Here is a 13,157-nt window from a genome sequence, read left to right as displayed (position 1 = left end):
ATGCCTCGAATGTTGATGCTGCCGGCCGGCGAAGGCCGGCGATAATTCTGTGGCCCGTTTCTTCACGGTCAGTCAGACAGCTGTATTTTATGACCTACTTGTTCCACAGTGCCCCCAGAGATCAATGCTGGTCCGTACCACTACATAGCCAACGAGGGCGTTGCGATCGCACTGTCATGTGAGGCCAGTGGATCTCCCAAGCCAGATGTTGTCTGGTCCAAGGTAGGATGTCCAACTTGCCGCCTGGATCAACTTTTCTTCATGATTGCTTTGGCCTCATCCCACAAAACGCAGGCATGACTAACGGGCTTGTTCAGATTCCCACAGCAATATCCAGTGAGGGTCACACTTGGTATTCATTAAACTTGAAAGTAATCATCATTAATACACTGGAAATTGCTGCAGTTTTCACTATATCAAGCTGGTTACAATCAAACAAAAGGAAGCATCAATATCCAATAGTGATGAGATCTCAATTGTTCTCAGGAAAGCTAAGTGATTATTGCTACGAGCCAATCTTTCCTTCAGAGGGCTTCTCATATAATTCCCATAATATTATTAAGTATTCATGATCTTATTCGCTTAAGATTAAGATTCTTAATTGATTTGCTTTAATGTATTTCTTTCTTTTATTTCTTTGTAAGACACTGTGAATTATCTTGTGCCTGAATAGTAGTCTATCAATGAATTTGCCTTCCCTAAAGATAACAGCAAACCATCTATCATCAATACTGATGAATCCAATTTAAAGTAATGGGAAAGGTCGATCCCTACATCCCTACAGCAATTAAAGCAATTACTTTGTCAATACAAAAAAAGACATATGCATGCCTTTTAAACTATATATATATTTGCTTCTAAAGACAGTGGTGTATTGTTGAGGATTTTCACGTAGCTAGAAAGTCCTTGTTTTACTGTCTGGTTGAGCACGGGAGCCTTTTTGTGTGGAGTTTGCATGTTATATCTGTTTGAATCTCATTTCGTGGTCCCTGTGATGAGCTGGTGGCCTGACCAGGGTGTATCCTGCCTTCTCTTTTACTCAGCAGGTAGTTGTATAAAGCGATATAGAAAATAGATATCTTGATTGTTAATCCAAATATATATATACATATATATATATAGATCAGACGAATCCAATAATGAAATTGTATGTAAGAGCCTTCATAAGGCATAATCAGTTATTCAGGGAACCATTCGATTTTTCCATAAATCTTACATTTTCCTTTAGTTGTTGTGATTACATTTGCATAAACACAATGTTTGATATTCTCCCACTGGGGAATTCACGCAGTCTTCTTCTGGCCTTTTCTTGGATTTCTTACAATACTGTAAAAACACCATCAAAAGCAAACCGTTTGCGCTGCAATTAAGGCTTGATTAAGTATGTCTAGAGAGGATGTAACCATGGCAACATCACCACATTACTGTGTGACTGTGAGAAATTGCTCAGTATTTTTATGTACCTTAGAAATCTATTTAAAACCTTTCCTCCCTCTAATTCCTATACAATCTTGTATTATATCATGAGACGGCAACTCAAAAGGCCACGTGGATTCATGGTGCGCCGGCGCTATTCCAACACACCGTCCCCTCATGAATGCAAAGCATGAACTTAATTATCTGATGCTATCACTGCGGGTGCCTTTCAGTGCTACAGCTCCACCTTTCTGCCTTTGAAATAACCGCCAACCAATTAAATGTTTTGTCTGCAAGGTAATGTTATCCCAAATGGTCATTTGCAGAGAAACTAGAACACAATTCATTAAATATAGTGATTGGATCATTTACATAAAGGAAATAAAAGGCCGAAACATGCAGAAAGAAGTGCTTCACACTGTTGCGTATTGTGCGTTTCTGAGGAAGGTCGGTATGCTGTTGCTTCATACATTTTTGCAACCTGAGCCAGAGTTGTATTTCTTTCTTTTTCCTTTCAATGGTACTCCAGAGTCAAATGATTTTATTTTCAGATGAAAGCACTCCTGTAAAAGCAATTTGATTTCAAAGCAAGAGGATGTACCCCCGGATTGTATTTGTGCGTGTATATTGCAGACTGAAGCCTATTCAAGACGTGGTCTGTAATTACAGCAGACATCAAAAGTTGGGACGTAAATCTTAAAAAAAACTAAGCGTCTGTGAGCTTCTCTTCACTCGACTTTCGCAGTATAATCTGCCCGGTCTTACACATCTGTTCGTTCCAGGGGAGGCAGCCTGTTCCCAGGGGTCACTCGTCCCTTCATTCCGACCCTGACGGATACCTCCACATCCCCCGGCCCACTGCTGACGACGCAGGGATCTACATCTGCACCGCCACCAGTCCTGTGGGCTACGCCAGCCGAGAGATCCAGCTCAGTGTCAACAGTGAGGCAAACAAACGTTTGGCAACAACCAATCAACCATGTGTTTCTAGTGTTTGAAGTGACATCGTCTGATCTCCGTCTGCAGATGATTCTCAGAGTCAAACTGTTTTCTCTAACAAAACACGGTGAAGACAGAGCCCGCATGGGTTTCTGATAACTTCTGTCTTTTCACTCCAGCAATGCCAAAGATAATGGGTGTGAGCGGCCGTGACAACGCGGTGAAGATGGCGGCAGAGGTGGGGACAGAGGTTGTTCTCCCATGTGAGACCGAGGGAAGTCCTTCTCCACTCGTCACATGGAGCAGAAACGGGCATCCCATCCCCCCCGTCACAGCTGGGTAAGAGGCAGTCTTACCTCGCGCTGGCAGTAAAATTAGTTAAACATCTCGTTACTGAAGACAAAAGTTCTCACCCCGCCTTCATTCTGACTCTGCTAACATCCGACTCGACTTTTACAAGCAGCTCGGGTTAAATTTGGCAGCCATTCAAAGCCGCTGGTGTTTGGTGCCCCTTTGGTGCTGCTTTTTGAAAGGCAGAGAGGAGGAGGCAGCGGCAGGTTGCTGCTGGAGAGCTGTGTGCAAGCTTCCCTCGCCAGGGAAACTGAAGGGTAACATCTGGTCCCACATGGTTCTTTGACTCCTGGCTTTCTTGTGTGGTCACCCTGGGTGCAGACAGGCCGGCTGACTTTAGACACAGACTGAATGGATGACAGGCAGACTCCCTGCGCCAGACATCACAAACACTGGTCCAGGCCTGATAGAGGAATGACAGTGGGGGCTGAAACCTGCAGTGACTCAGATACAGTATGACTGGTGTGGGGCCAAGAAGAAGGAAGCGGTGGGGGTGGAGTGTGTGTGGGGGGGGATGCCAGGAAGAGGGGAGGAAACCGAACTGACAGAGGAAGAGATACAAGCCCTGTCTGCCTGATGTTCAGGTTCCCCGGAGTGCTTGAGCAGTAAAACAACTTGCTGACTCTCTGCTGTTGCCGTCTGATGAGAATAACACAGCTCCGTGAACAACCCCCACATTAGCCAATCCCATGCAGGACCTGTGGAAACGGGTGTAAAGGCAGATTCCTTTTCCCTTGCTACACTCGGCGGGTCAGAGAAAATGACGAGGTGGTGCTGATTGTTGAAATAACCTAAATCAGTGGGCGGCTAAGATTCCGTCAGTATCCTATTTAGATATTCAACACTGGCTCAGTGGATTTCTTCTTTTAGACCTAACCCTGATGAGGCCAATTTGTCCCAGGTCGCCTTTTGTGCCAGACTGTGTGCACAGATGACTTGACACCGAGGTGGGGAGTGATGAACGAGCGAGAGGGGCGGTTCATGTGTGTGTGGTTCGAGCCGGTGCCATTCTTCGGCGTAGCAGTGCCGAACAGTAGCGCTGCAGTCTGAGCACAGCTCGACCACTGCAGGGGCAGCAGTCATTCGTTTCTCCTGCTGGATGCTGCTTCCTCTCCTGCGGCTGTTTGAGGAGGTGGGGGAGTGACATTACACCATATGTGCGGCAGAAAGAGAGAGCTCTTTGTGCTTCCAGCTCGTTTCAGCTTTCATGAACATGTTATTGTTATAATTCAGTTGCTTAGCATTCACACTTATCAAAGAGAGACCACAGGATTGTGTTTATATTACTTTACATTATGCATCTGTACAGTTGACTAGCTTCTGATACAACTCAAGTTACTACACAGTCCTTTTAAGATGCTGGCCCATGTTTATCTGCTTGAACCTCCATTTCACAGCTTTCTTATTTTCAACAAAGCATATTTTCGGGATTGGAGGATTGTGTGTGTGATTGCAACAATCTGTAAAAACATTTGTCTGGTAAAAACATCTATGAAGCCAGTGATGTATTTTTGGCATAAACATTGCTTTCCACACTGTTGTTAGAAAGATGAAACATTGATTATAGAATCCAGCATGACCTTGTTTAATAGCCCGAGCACTCACAAATTATCAGCATTTGGTGACCTCCTCATGATAAACACACGGTAGCTGCTGCACATTATTGTTTCCAACAGGAAGAAATGCATTGATCTTTTGAGTCTGTGACCTTTCCCACAGTGATATCGTCAGGTCAAACTCAGCGCACTCCTTTAAACTGTAATTAGCCGAGACGACTGTAATGGTGAGAGAGAGAAGTCATGGGAGTGTCACCGGGTCCTTGGCTTGAGTCCCGACTTCTTTTAAAACTTTGTCACATTCTCCTGCGTTTGTTTTCTTTAGATTTTCAGCAAACATTGTGAAAGACACGCTTTTACAACTACAATTCGAAACTATATCAAGGCTAATGTAGAAGTGTATACCAGGAGCAATAAACTGGTTGATTGTTTCTTCACTAAAAAAAACACCAGAATTCCAAGCTTCTATTATAAAAACACTGATTGTATTTCCATGATAGTGTGTGCATGTTCCACAAGGTATGTAGGACACTGGAGAAAGTTTCCTAACAGGAACTCCTCATGTCGCACGCACGCACACACACACGCACACGCACACACACTGACCGTAGATCTTCAGTGGCTCATAAAGTGTTATGTTTTCTCCATCTCTTTGCCCTTCGCCCCAAACCTCTTCACAGGTTCACTGTTTTGCCCTCAGGCTCTCTGAAGATCACTGATGTGCGTCTGATTGATAGTAAACTGTACACCTGCACCGCGGAAAACCCAGCAGGCAACGTGTCTCTGAGCTACAATTTACACATCCAAGGTAACTCCGTGAGGCTTCTTTAGGAGGTGGAACGTCTTCGAAATCCTAACATCCGAGCAAAGCTTCAGTTCTGTTTTCTGTATTTGTCACTCCACAAAAGTTTGTAGAAGTAGTAGATAAGTACAAAAAACTGAGCCTTTACTCAAGTAAAAGTGAAAAATGCAGCACCTGAAATGTAGCCAAGTGCAAAAGTAAAAAGATGAAATTAAACTTTAACTTTTCCAAAGAAAAATTCCTTTTTAGAGCATCTTGAATTATATTTTTGCTGGTGGGGATATTCCAACGTATGCATGCACCTGCACTCACAGATACACTTGGTACTATTGGTCATCATGAATACACCAATAATCCAATAATTATGAGCTTGAACTTCTAACTTCTAACTTTTTTTCTCATAAAACAAAAAAACTAAAACCAGAAAGCAAGCAGTTATTAACCTGGCCAGACTTTACTTAAAACACTGGGAATTCAGTTTAAAATGTGTTTCTTCTTCTTTTAAATGGAAACAGGAAACCATTATTGAAGGAAGTTGATCACTTTTAATCATCATCAGCTGCTCTGAACATCTCACTGTGACTCTGAATCGTCCTTATTGAGATTAAAACAGGGAATGAGCCACTTGGAAGAATGTAAGAAGGAGAAAGTACAGATGTTTGAGCTGAATTTAAGGAGGAAAAGTAAAACACTGAAGTACAGATATTTAAAAACATCTACTTGTTTGCTACATTTCTGGAAACTACCAACTAAAACTGGATATCAAACAGTCCTCAGCTATAGTTAGAAGTAACTTGCATTAAGTAGTTGGTACATATTCCTATTTTCTACTTGCTGATTTTTGGATTTATTTAACTTCTTTCCACTTTTCAATCAGAATGTCAATGGCTTTAGGTTGTGTGTGGTGTGAATAGTGCATTAAAATGAACTCATTTTAAAAAATTTAAATGGTATTCAAGTGATATTGTCAGTAGTTGCAAAAACAGCCATATTTACCAATATCAGCAGAAAACTAGATATTATTTTGTCTTTTATTAATATAATACACGTATTGTAATCACTGCAGAAACCCTAACCCCACTGCAGAGGTGGTATCTGGTAACCATCAACTCTCTACCAAACTTATACACTTTTTCATATCTCACAACTTTAATGACATTTGAGGCTCAGGCTAGTATCTCATTTAAGGTTTCGTGTCCTAACTTGAACATCTAGAACTAGAAAAGTCTCTCAATTTGCTTTACATAGACTTTGAAGTTTGTGTTTTTTCAAACTATGTTGCATTTCTTTGTGTAAAAAATGTAAATAAACAAATATTAAGTTGTTAATGTTACTCAGATTCTTCTTCTCTTCTTTTTTTTTCCATCCAGCTAAGCCCAGGATTCAACCAGCACCCGCGCTCCTCAAAGCCCTGATCGGCCAAACCGTGACTCTGCCCTGCGTGGTCCAGGGTGAGCCGAGCCCTCAGATCAGCTGGTTTCACAATGGACGACCTGTTGGGGTCAAGAACGTGACGCCCTTGAGGATCCAGCAGGCCGGCCCGACGGACCAGGGTACCTATCGATGTGTGGCCAAGAATGATGCCGGGGAAGAGACTTTAGAGATCAAGCTGGAAATTCTAGGTGAATATAAAAACCCAATTGTTTACTTTTTTTAAGTAGTAGAAATGAACTGCACTCTTGATTATGCCTGTTTTTTTTTCGGTTCAGTGATAAATTCACTAGCCGCAAGAAAATGCAACAGTTTCAAACTTTCCCAAAGTTCTGAATTAGACAAGAGACGAGTAAAACTGGAAAAGAAAAAATGATTCCAACATTGTCAGAATGTGAGCTTTCGTTAAGTTTTTTTTTTTTTTTTTTTTTTAGAGCCACAAATGAAAGCACCGTCTAAAAATGTCTATTGTAAAGTGTCCCCCGAACACGACCGATCCCCGAAGAGCAGCATTCAAACTTTTCTCCTAAACCTCTGGACAGCTGGATAATCACAATGTCAAGATAATGTGCTTTTCAGACTGTTTGTGACTTTTTCCTGTAACTTCCCCAAACAGCCCGTCACACCCAGCTTTGGACGTACGAAGTGAAGACATAACCACAGTTATTTAAGTGAAAACGCTTTGACCGAGATAAATGTTCTTTTAGGTAGTGCTGCCTGTAACAGCTTGTGGATGTTGACAGATGTTTGCAAACAGTTCTGCTGAATTAAGCCTCCTTTACCATCACAGATTTCTAACCATTGGGATCTATTTTTTAGTATTAAAGTATATTGTATTGAAAGAGTGAATTAGGTTTGAATATAGTTAAAATGTCTTACCTGCGCACATAACCTTCAAAACTGGCAATATCTTAATTTTTCTAAGCTGGTGGAGGTGGGGGCTGCCAGTGGCTCATGTCTGCTAAATAATACGTCTATTTTCTTCTTCATTTCCACACTTAAACCCTTGAATCTCTGTTGATCTTAGATTTACACCACACCTTTGCGCACTGAATCACCACTCAACGCACTGTTCTGTTCACACAGAGGCCCCATCCTTTGCAGAACCTGGAGACGCCATCATGGAGAAAGTAGCAACCAGCAAGGTCACCATCCCCTGCCCAGCTGAAGGTACGAAATAATTTATAGGAGTCTGTCCTGAACACATGTCAAGTTCTAACTGTTGAAAACAGATGTGTCTCATTTCAGGTTTGTATTTTTTGGGGATATAACAAGATATCTATTTAAACTTTACAACAAAACTGTGTATCTGTGCACCATCAAAGCTTTATTGCTCTTGTCAACATAGTTGAGGGGGGGGGGGGGGGGGGGGAATAAATCCTTGCTCTCCTAAACAGGAGCTTTATTTTTTATTACAGCACTCAGAGACATGCTGCTGTTTTTATAATCCAACTTTTCAGTGAGAACAAGATGGGGACGTGAGGACTCACTTGTTTGTCAAAACACAGTAAGTGTACGTCTCTGGACGAACTGATGGATACTTACTCTGTGACCTCCCATGCAAACAAGCATTGTTTGTGTGGAGCTGTGCCATGGTAACCAGCTCGCTGAGAGAAGGTGAGAACTGCTTCTAACGTGGAGCAACAGCTGGAACATCAGTCTGCCTGCTGCCACAGTGAGCTACATCTGCTTTCCTCTGCGTCGGGGCCTGCTGGGAGAGGAATCCTAATTACAGGCTGCTGCTGGCAGATAAAGGACAGAGGTGTCTGAGGTGCACGGTGAAGCACAGGAAGAGGATGATGAAGCCACGCTAACCCTCCTTCAATCCAAGTGACAAAGGCGGGCAGGCGGGCAGCACCAGTCCTCAGATTGCTCGTACAGAAATGCTTGACGCGCTTGACACCCCGCGGAAGCTGCCGTCGGCGAAAAACAAGGATCTCCTCATTGTTCTCCTGAGATCAATTTGTATGAGAGAGATAAAGCCGAGCCTCTGCCAGAAGGATATTATTAATTCACCAACGAGCACATTGCATTTGATAGAGGTAATCATTTGGGAAACACGTGGAAGAGATAATCTCTTGACTTCGTCGGGCCGGCAAATAAATTCAAAGTCTGCTAATGAGATCTGTTAACATCTAAAACCAAACAGCTGTATGCATTTCCTCCCAGCAATGAGATAATGAATTTGCCTCAGATCTCCTTAACTGTAAACATGTGTCGAGAGAGGAGACTGACAAAAACACTAACTTCGGTTGTGTTGCTTCTCCTGGAGTTAATAAATTTGGGGTTGAAAAACGGAGCCAGACTGGATTTTCTACTTTGTCTGTGGTGTTTATATACATAACACCTCTGTAAAGGCATGAGCGTGTGGCATTTTGAATTGTGCCACCCTCACTCTGTGACTCACAGGTCTGTCTTTGTCAAGGAAATCCATCTTTTGCCTGCAGTCCTCTTTTCCAACCAGTAATCCAGAGAAGACATCTGTTTCAGGCTCCTGAGTCAACACACCATTACCTTTGAACTGCTCCCTCAACCACTCCTATTTCTGCTGTTCAGGACTCTCATTTCAGTGTTTGGCAATAAATCGTGATGTCTGCATTTTATCTTACCCTGTTTCTGAATACAGTGTTTTACTTTTTATGCGAGTCTGACCTTGAAATCTTAAACCTGCAGGCTACATGGACTAACTATTTTGGCATAGTCTCTCCCCTGCTGTCCTGCAGATAAATGTAGAGCTTGCTTCTTTTTTTTTTTTTTTTTTCCCTGCGTTGGGCTGCTTGCCCATCAAGTATTCCTGCAGAGATGTGAACAGATGGAAGTAACTTTTCTTTTTTGTCAGACATAATCAATAAAGCAGGTTTCATAGTCACTCGGAATTCTTCTCTCGCCGCTGCACCTGCAGGTTCACCGCGTCCAAAGATACGCTGGTTCAAGAATGGCCTGGAGATATACCCCGAACAATCAGAGTTCTCTGTGGCGAGGGATGGAGCGCTTGTAATTAGCACAGCATCTGCCAGCCACAGTGGGGACTTCAAGTGTGTTGCAACCAATGAGGCGGGCTCTGTTGAGAGGAAAACGAGGTTAAAAGTGAACGGTGAGCATTTCAGTTATATCTGTACGGCTGTTATCGCCTCTGACTTCATTTACTATGAATAATGATACAAATCGTGTTGGTCCGGTACTCATTTAGTTCCCCCAGAGATCCAAGATGATGGCCAGCCCCTGAACCTCACTGTCACCCTGAAGCAGCCTCTCACTCTCGGCTGCGATGCCTTTGGCATCCCCTCTCCAGTCATCACCTGGACAAAGGATGGCCATAATGTGAGTGTGTCATCTTGGCTTTCTAATCATAGAATAAGCAAAAGCCTAAGTAAATGTGGTTTACAGTATGTGGCCCTGCAGCATGACTGTGCCACCAAGTGGTTATAATACCAATGGCAGTTGAGTGCCAACGATGCGCTGAGACAGTTTATTTGTATGACCAGGTGGACAGCCCTCGGGTGTATCTGCAGAATGGAAACCGGCTGCTGAGAATCTACAGAGTTCAGCCTGAACATGCAGGACAGTTTGCTTGTACGGCTCTAAACTCAGCTGGAGAAGCCAGAAGAGAATACAACATAGTGGTCCAAGGTGAGATCACTAACCCACTTTTATACTTTTTAGCTATAAGTCCTTAAATGTAAGAATTGCAGTAATGGTATTCTAATAATTTCCTTTGCATATCTGATGTGTTTACCAGCTCCACCAGTGATCTCTGGAGCATCTCGGCTGCAGGAGTTAACAGTGGTCCTGGGACAGGAGGTGGAGTTTCCGTGTCGAGTGAGCGGGCGCCCGGCCCCCAGGGTGGAGTGGAGCCGCGACGGAGAGTAAGATTCACTCCAACGGTTTATTGATGTGACATTCAGTGATACACACAGGATGCTCCACCGTCCCGCATTGATTTGATCATCTCTCCCTTAATCTCTGCAGGGTCCTGTCCCGTGACGGGGACCCTCATGTGGAGTTCTTGGAAGACGGCCAGGTGTTGAAGGTGAAGTCAGTAAGACTTAGGGACCAAGGCCTCTACCAGTGTCTGGCCAGTAACAACGCGGGAACTCAGATGCGCCAGTTCAGGCTCACTGTGCAAGGTTTCTGCTTTTCCTCTGACCTGATACTCCTTTTTGACTATATTACAGAAATACAGATTTAAAGCGCTCATCAAGACATACACAGCGATTATTCCAAAGTGCTGCATTTTTCACACACATAAAGGCATACTGTATACAAACACATATAGATACATACAAGTATAAACCATTTCAATGTTGATTTATTTTTTTTTCCCTTCAGCTCCTCCTAACATTAAAGGGCCGAGTGATACCTCCGAGGTGTCAGTGGTGCTCGGGTTCCCCACAGTTCTCTCCTGCGATGTTGAGGGCTCACCCACACCCGTTATCACCTGGCTGAAGGACAACCAGCCACTTGTGTCCACCCCCCAGCTGACGTACACCCGTGGCGGGCAGGGTTTGCAGTTGGGCTCAGCACAGGGAGACAGCAATGGACTTTACACCTGCAGAGCCACCAACCCCGCCGGCACCGCTGTCAAGCACTACTCCCTGAGAGTTCTGGGTAAAAGATGTCAATACTGCTCATATACTGAAATGTCTCAGAGAGATCTTTCAAATAAATTAGTTTTCTTTTTTTCTCTATAAGTCCCACCACAGATAGAAGGGGAATCTACGTCTCTGACATTCGGTGGTCAGGAAGAGAAAGTGCGGATCAATGAGAGCTTGACTCTGTCCTGCCTGGCCAAAGGTTTCCCAGAGCCCGAAGTTCAGTGGTTCAAAGATGGACAGGTTGGTGCCATTGTTCACAGCTGTACATCTCCTAAACCTCAAACCTCTGAGTTCTGAACTTTATCAGCCTCTACTGGCAACTCAGGTGAACTGCAACCACTTAAGAAAAATGTATACATATTTTTGATTGATAAAACTTAATTTTTACCTGAGAGTTATGTCTCAAGACCTTCTAACACTTGTACCATCAAGCCTCAAATTAATATAGTATAATCCTAAAAATAAAGACTCAGACATGATGCATTAGAATCAGACATAACATGTCTCTTCATTCCCAGCATTCATGTCCCTACAAAACTTATCCAAGACTCTAATCTAATTTCTTTAAATCTAGTTGCTGCGTGGAAACCTGCATGCTGGCATTAAAGAGGACGGCCACGTCCTCCAGATAAATAATGCTGCAATGTCCCATGAGGGTCAATACACCTGCGTTGTGACCAACTCTGCAGGAGAAGACAAGAGAGACTTCCACGTCACCATCCAAGGTGTGCTCAGTCGCTCAGACTTTTCTTTATCTTAACATTATTTTTACATTGAGGAAGCAAATCCTGAAATGAATGAAGAGTGACCTGTTTTCTTTCTAGTTCCTCCAGTCTTCCATCGAGTGACAAACAGGGAAGCTGCCTGGGGTTTGGGCCACGACGGCGATGACAACCATGAGGACATGGTCGATAAGCGGGAGGTTGTGTTAGGCCATTCGGTTAGCCTGTCCTGTGAGAGTAACGCCATACCCCCACCCAAGCTCAGCTGGTACAGGGATGGAAGAAAACTCACCTCTGCTGACGGAGTGGTGCTGCTCCCAGGTCAGAGGAAACGCCGGTTCATGTGACCTGAAACCATCAGTATTTTTAGGAGGAACGACTGTGGCCACATGTTTATGGATAAATTCTGCGTGTGTCTGTTGGTCCGTTCAGGTGGGCAGGTGCTACAAATTTCTCGTGTGCAGAAGGAGGATGCAGGAAAATACACATGCGAGGCTGTTAACGAGGCAGGCGAGGACCACATGCACTTTGAATTGGAAATTCTCAGTAAGCCAACATTCGCTCTCAGTTTATTACGATATCAGTTGTGAAATGTGTTTATGTGGAACAGCTGCATAAAATGATTTTTGGTTTCAATTCATTAGTCCCTCCTGTCATTATGGGAGTATCGGAGGAGTTTATGGAAGAAATGGGCGCCGTGGTGAACAGTACTGTGGTCCTACATTGTGACGTGAGTGGACACCCAGCTCCAGTTGTTTCCTGGCTGAGAGATGGGCAGCCGATTCACTCAGACTCACAGCACCACATCAGCAAAGATGGGAGTCAACTCAAGGTCAGTCGTGCTCTCATTTGCAAACTGGCCAGGATCACTTGGGGAAAGGTTTTCCTGAGATGTAACTGTTCCGTTCTCCCTGTCAGCTGCTCGATGTCCAGGTGTCGGACATGGCGGGGTACCTGTGTGTAGCAGAGAATAAAGTTGGAACAGTTGAGAAGCTCTTCAGTCTGACGGTGCAAGGTAAGTTCACACACAAGCTTTACACTTCCATGTTCACTTTGTTTCAGGTCTTTTATACCACAGATTAAATTCTAATCATTTTCTATCATTTCACATTTTTTTTCAAACGTATCCCACCTGACACCTTCTAAACCCTCAGAGAAATTTAATGAAGAAAATAAAGAATTCACATAATAGAAAAACACACTAATAGCTCACCTTAAAACAACCTGAAACAAAAAGTACAAGTACAGTACTTATAGCTGTGACTGTTTAGTAGTCTAAGAAGGGGGATAAAAATTGCCCTTGGGTTGGTTGCTGCATGCTCTTATGCTTTGAACGGCTGGTTGG

General features: G+C 43.6%; 1 protein-coding gene across 1 annotated transcript in view; it reads left to right on the top strand.

Moving 5' to 3' along the window:
- Positions 1-13,157, top strand: part of hmcn2 (hemicentin 2) — a gene marked incomplete at its 5' end in the record, with an annotated part of 46,888 nt that overhangs the window by 13,724 nt on the left and 20,007 nt on the right. Inside the window, 18 exons of the mRNA XM_080466582.1 lie at positions 110-222; positions 2,199-2,358; positions 2,535-2,694; positions 4,943-5,070; positions 6,435-6,686; positions 7,582-7,665; positions 9,398-9,589; positions 9,686-9,816; positions 9,981-10,125; positions 10,235-10,361; positions 10,465-10,622; positions 10,825-11,103; positions 11,188-11,330; positions 11,665-11,815; positions 11,915-12,133; positions 12,245-12,358; positions 12,457-12,644; positions 12,731-12,827. Coding sequence (XP_080322708.1) covers positions 110-222; positions 2,199-2,358; positions 2,535-2,694; positions 4,943-5,070; positions 6,435-6,686; positions 7,582-7,665; positions 9,398-9,589; positions 9,686-9,816; positions 9,981-10,125; positions 10,235-10,361; positions 10,465-10,622; positions 10,825-11,103; positions 11,188-11,330; positions 11,665-11,815; positions 11,915-12,133; positions 12,245-12,358; positions 12,457-12,644; positions 12,731-12,827 — 2,841 coding nt within the window. The remainder of the gene's footprint in view (positions 1-109; positions 223-2,198; positions 2,359-2,534; positions 2,695-4,942; positions 5,071-6,434; positions 6,687-7,581; positions 7,666-9,397; positions 9,590-9,685; positions 9,817-9,980; positions 10,126-10,234; positions 10,362-10,464; positions 10,623-10,824; positions 11,104-11,187; positions 11,331-11,664; positions 11,816-11,914; positions 12,134-12,244; positions 12,359-12,456; positions 12,645-12,730; positions 12,828-13,157) is intronic.

Source organism: Lipophrys pholis (assembly GCF_963383615.2).
Source record: "Lipophrys pholis genome assembly, chromosome: 7".
Lineage (NCBI taxonomy): Eukaryota > Metazoa > Chordata > Actinopteri > Blenniiformes > Blenniidae > Lipophrys > Lipophrys pholis.
Note: the sequence above shows the minus strand (reverse complement) of the source record. Positions and strands in the feature narration are given on the sequence as shown.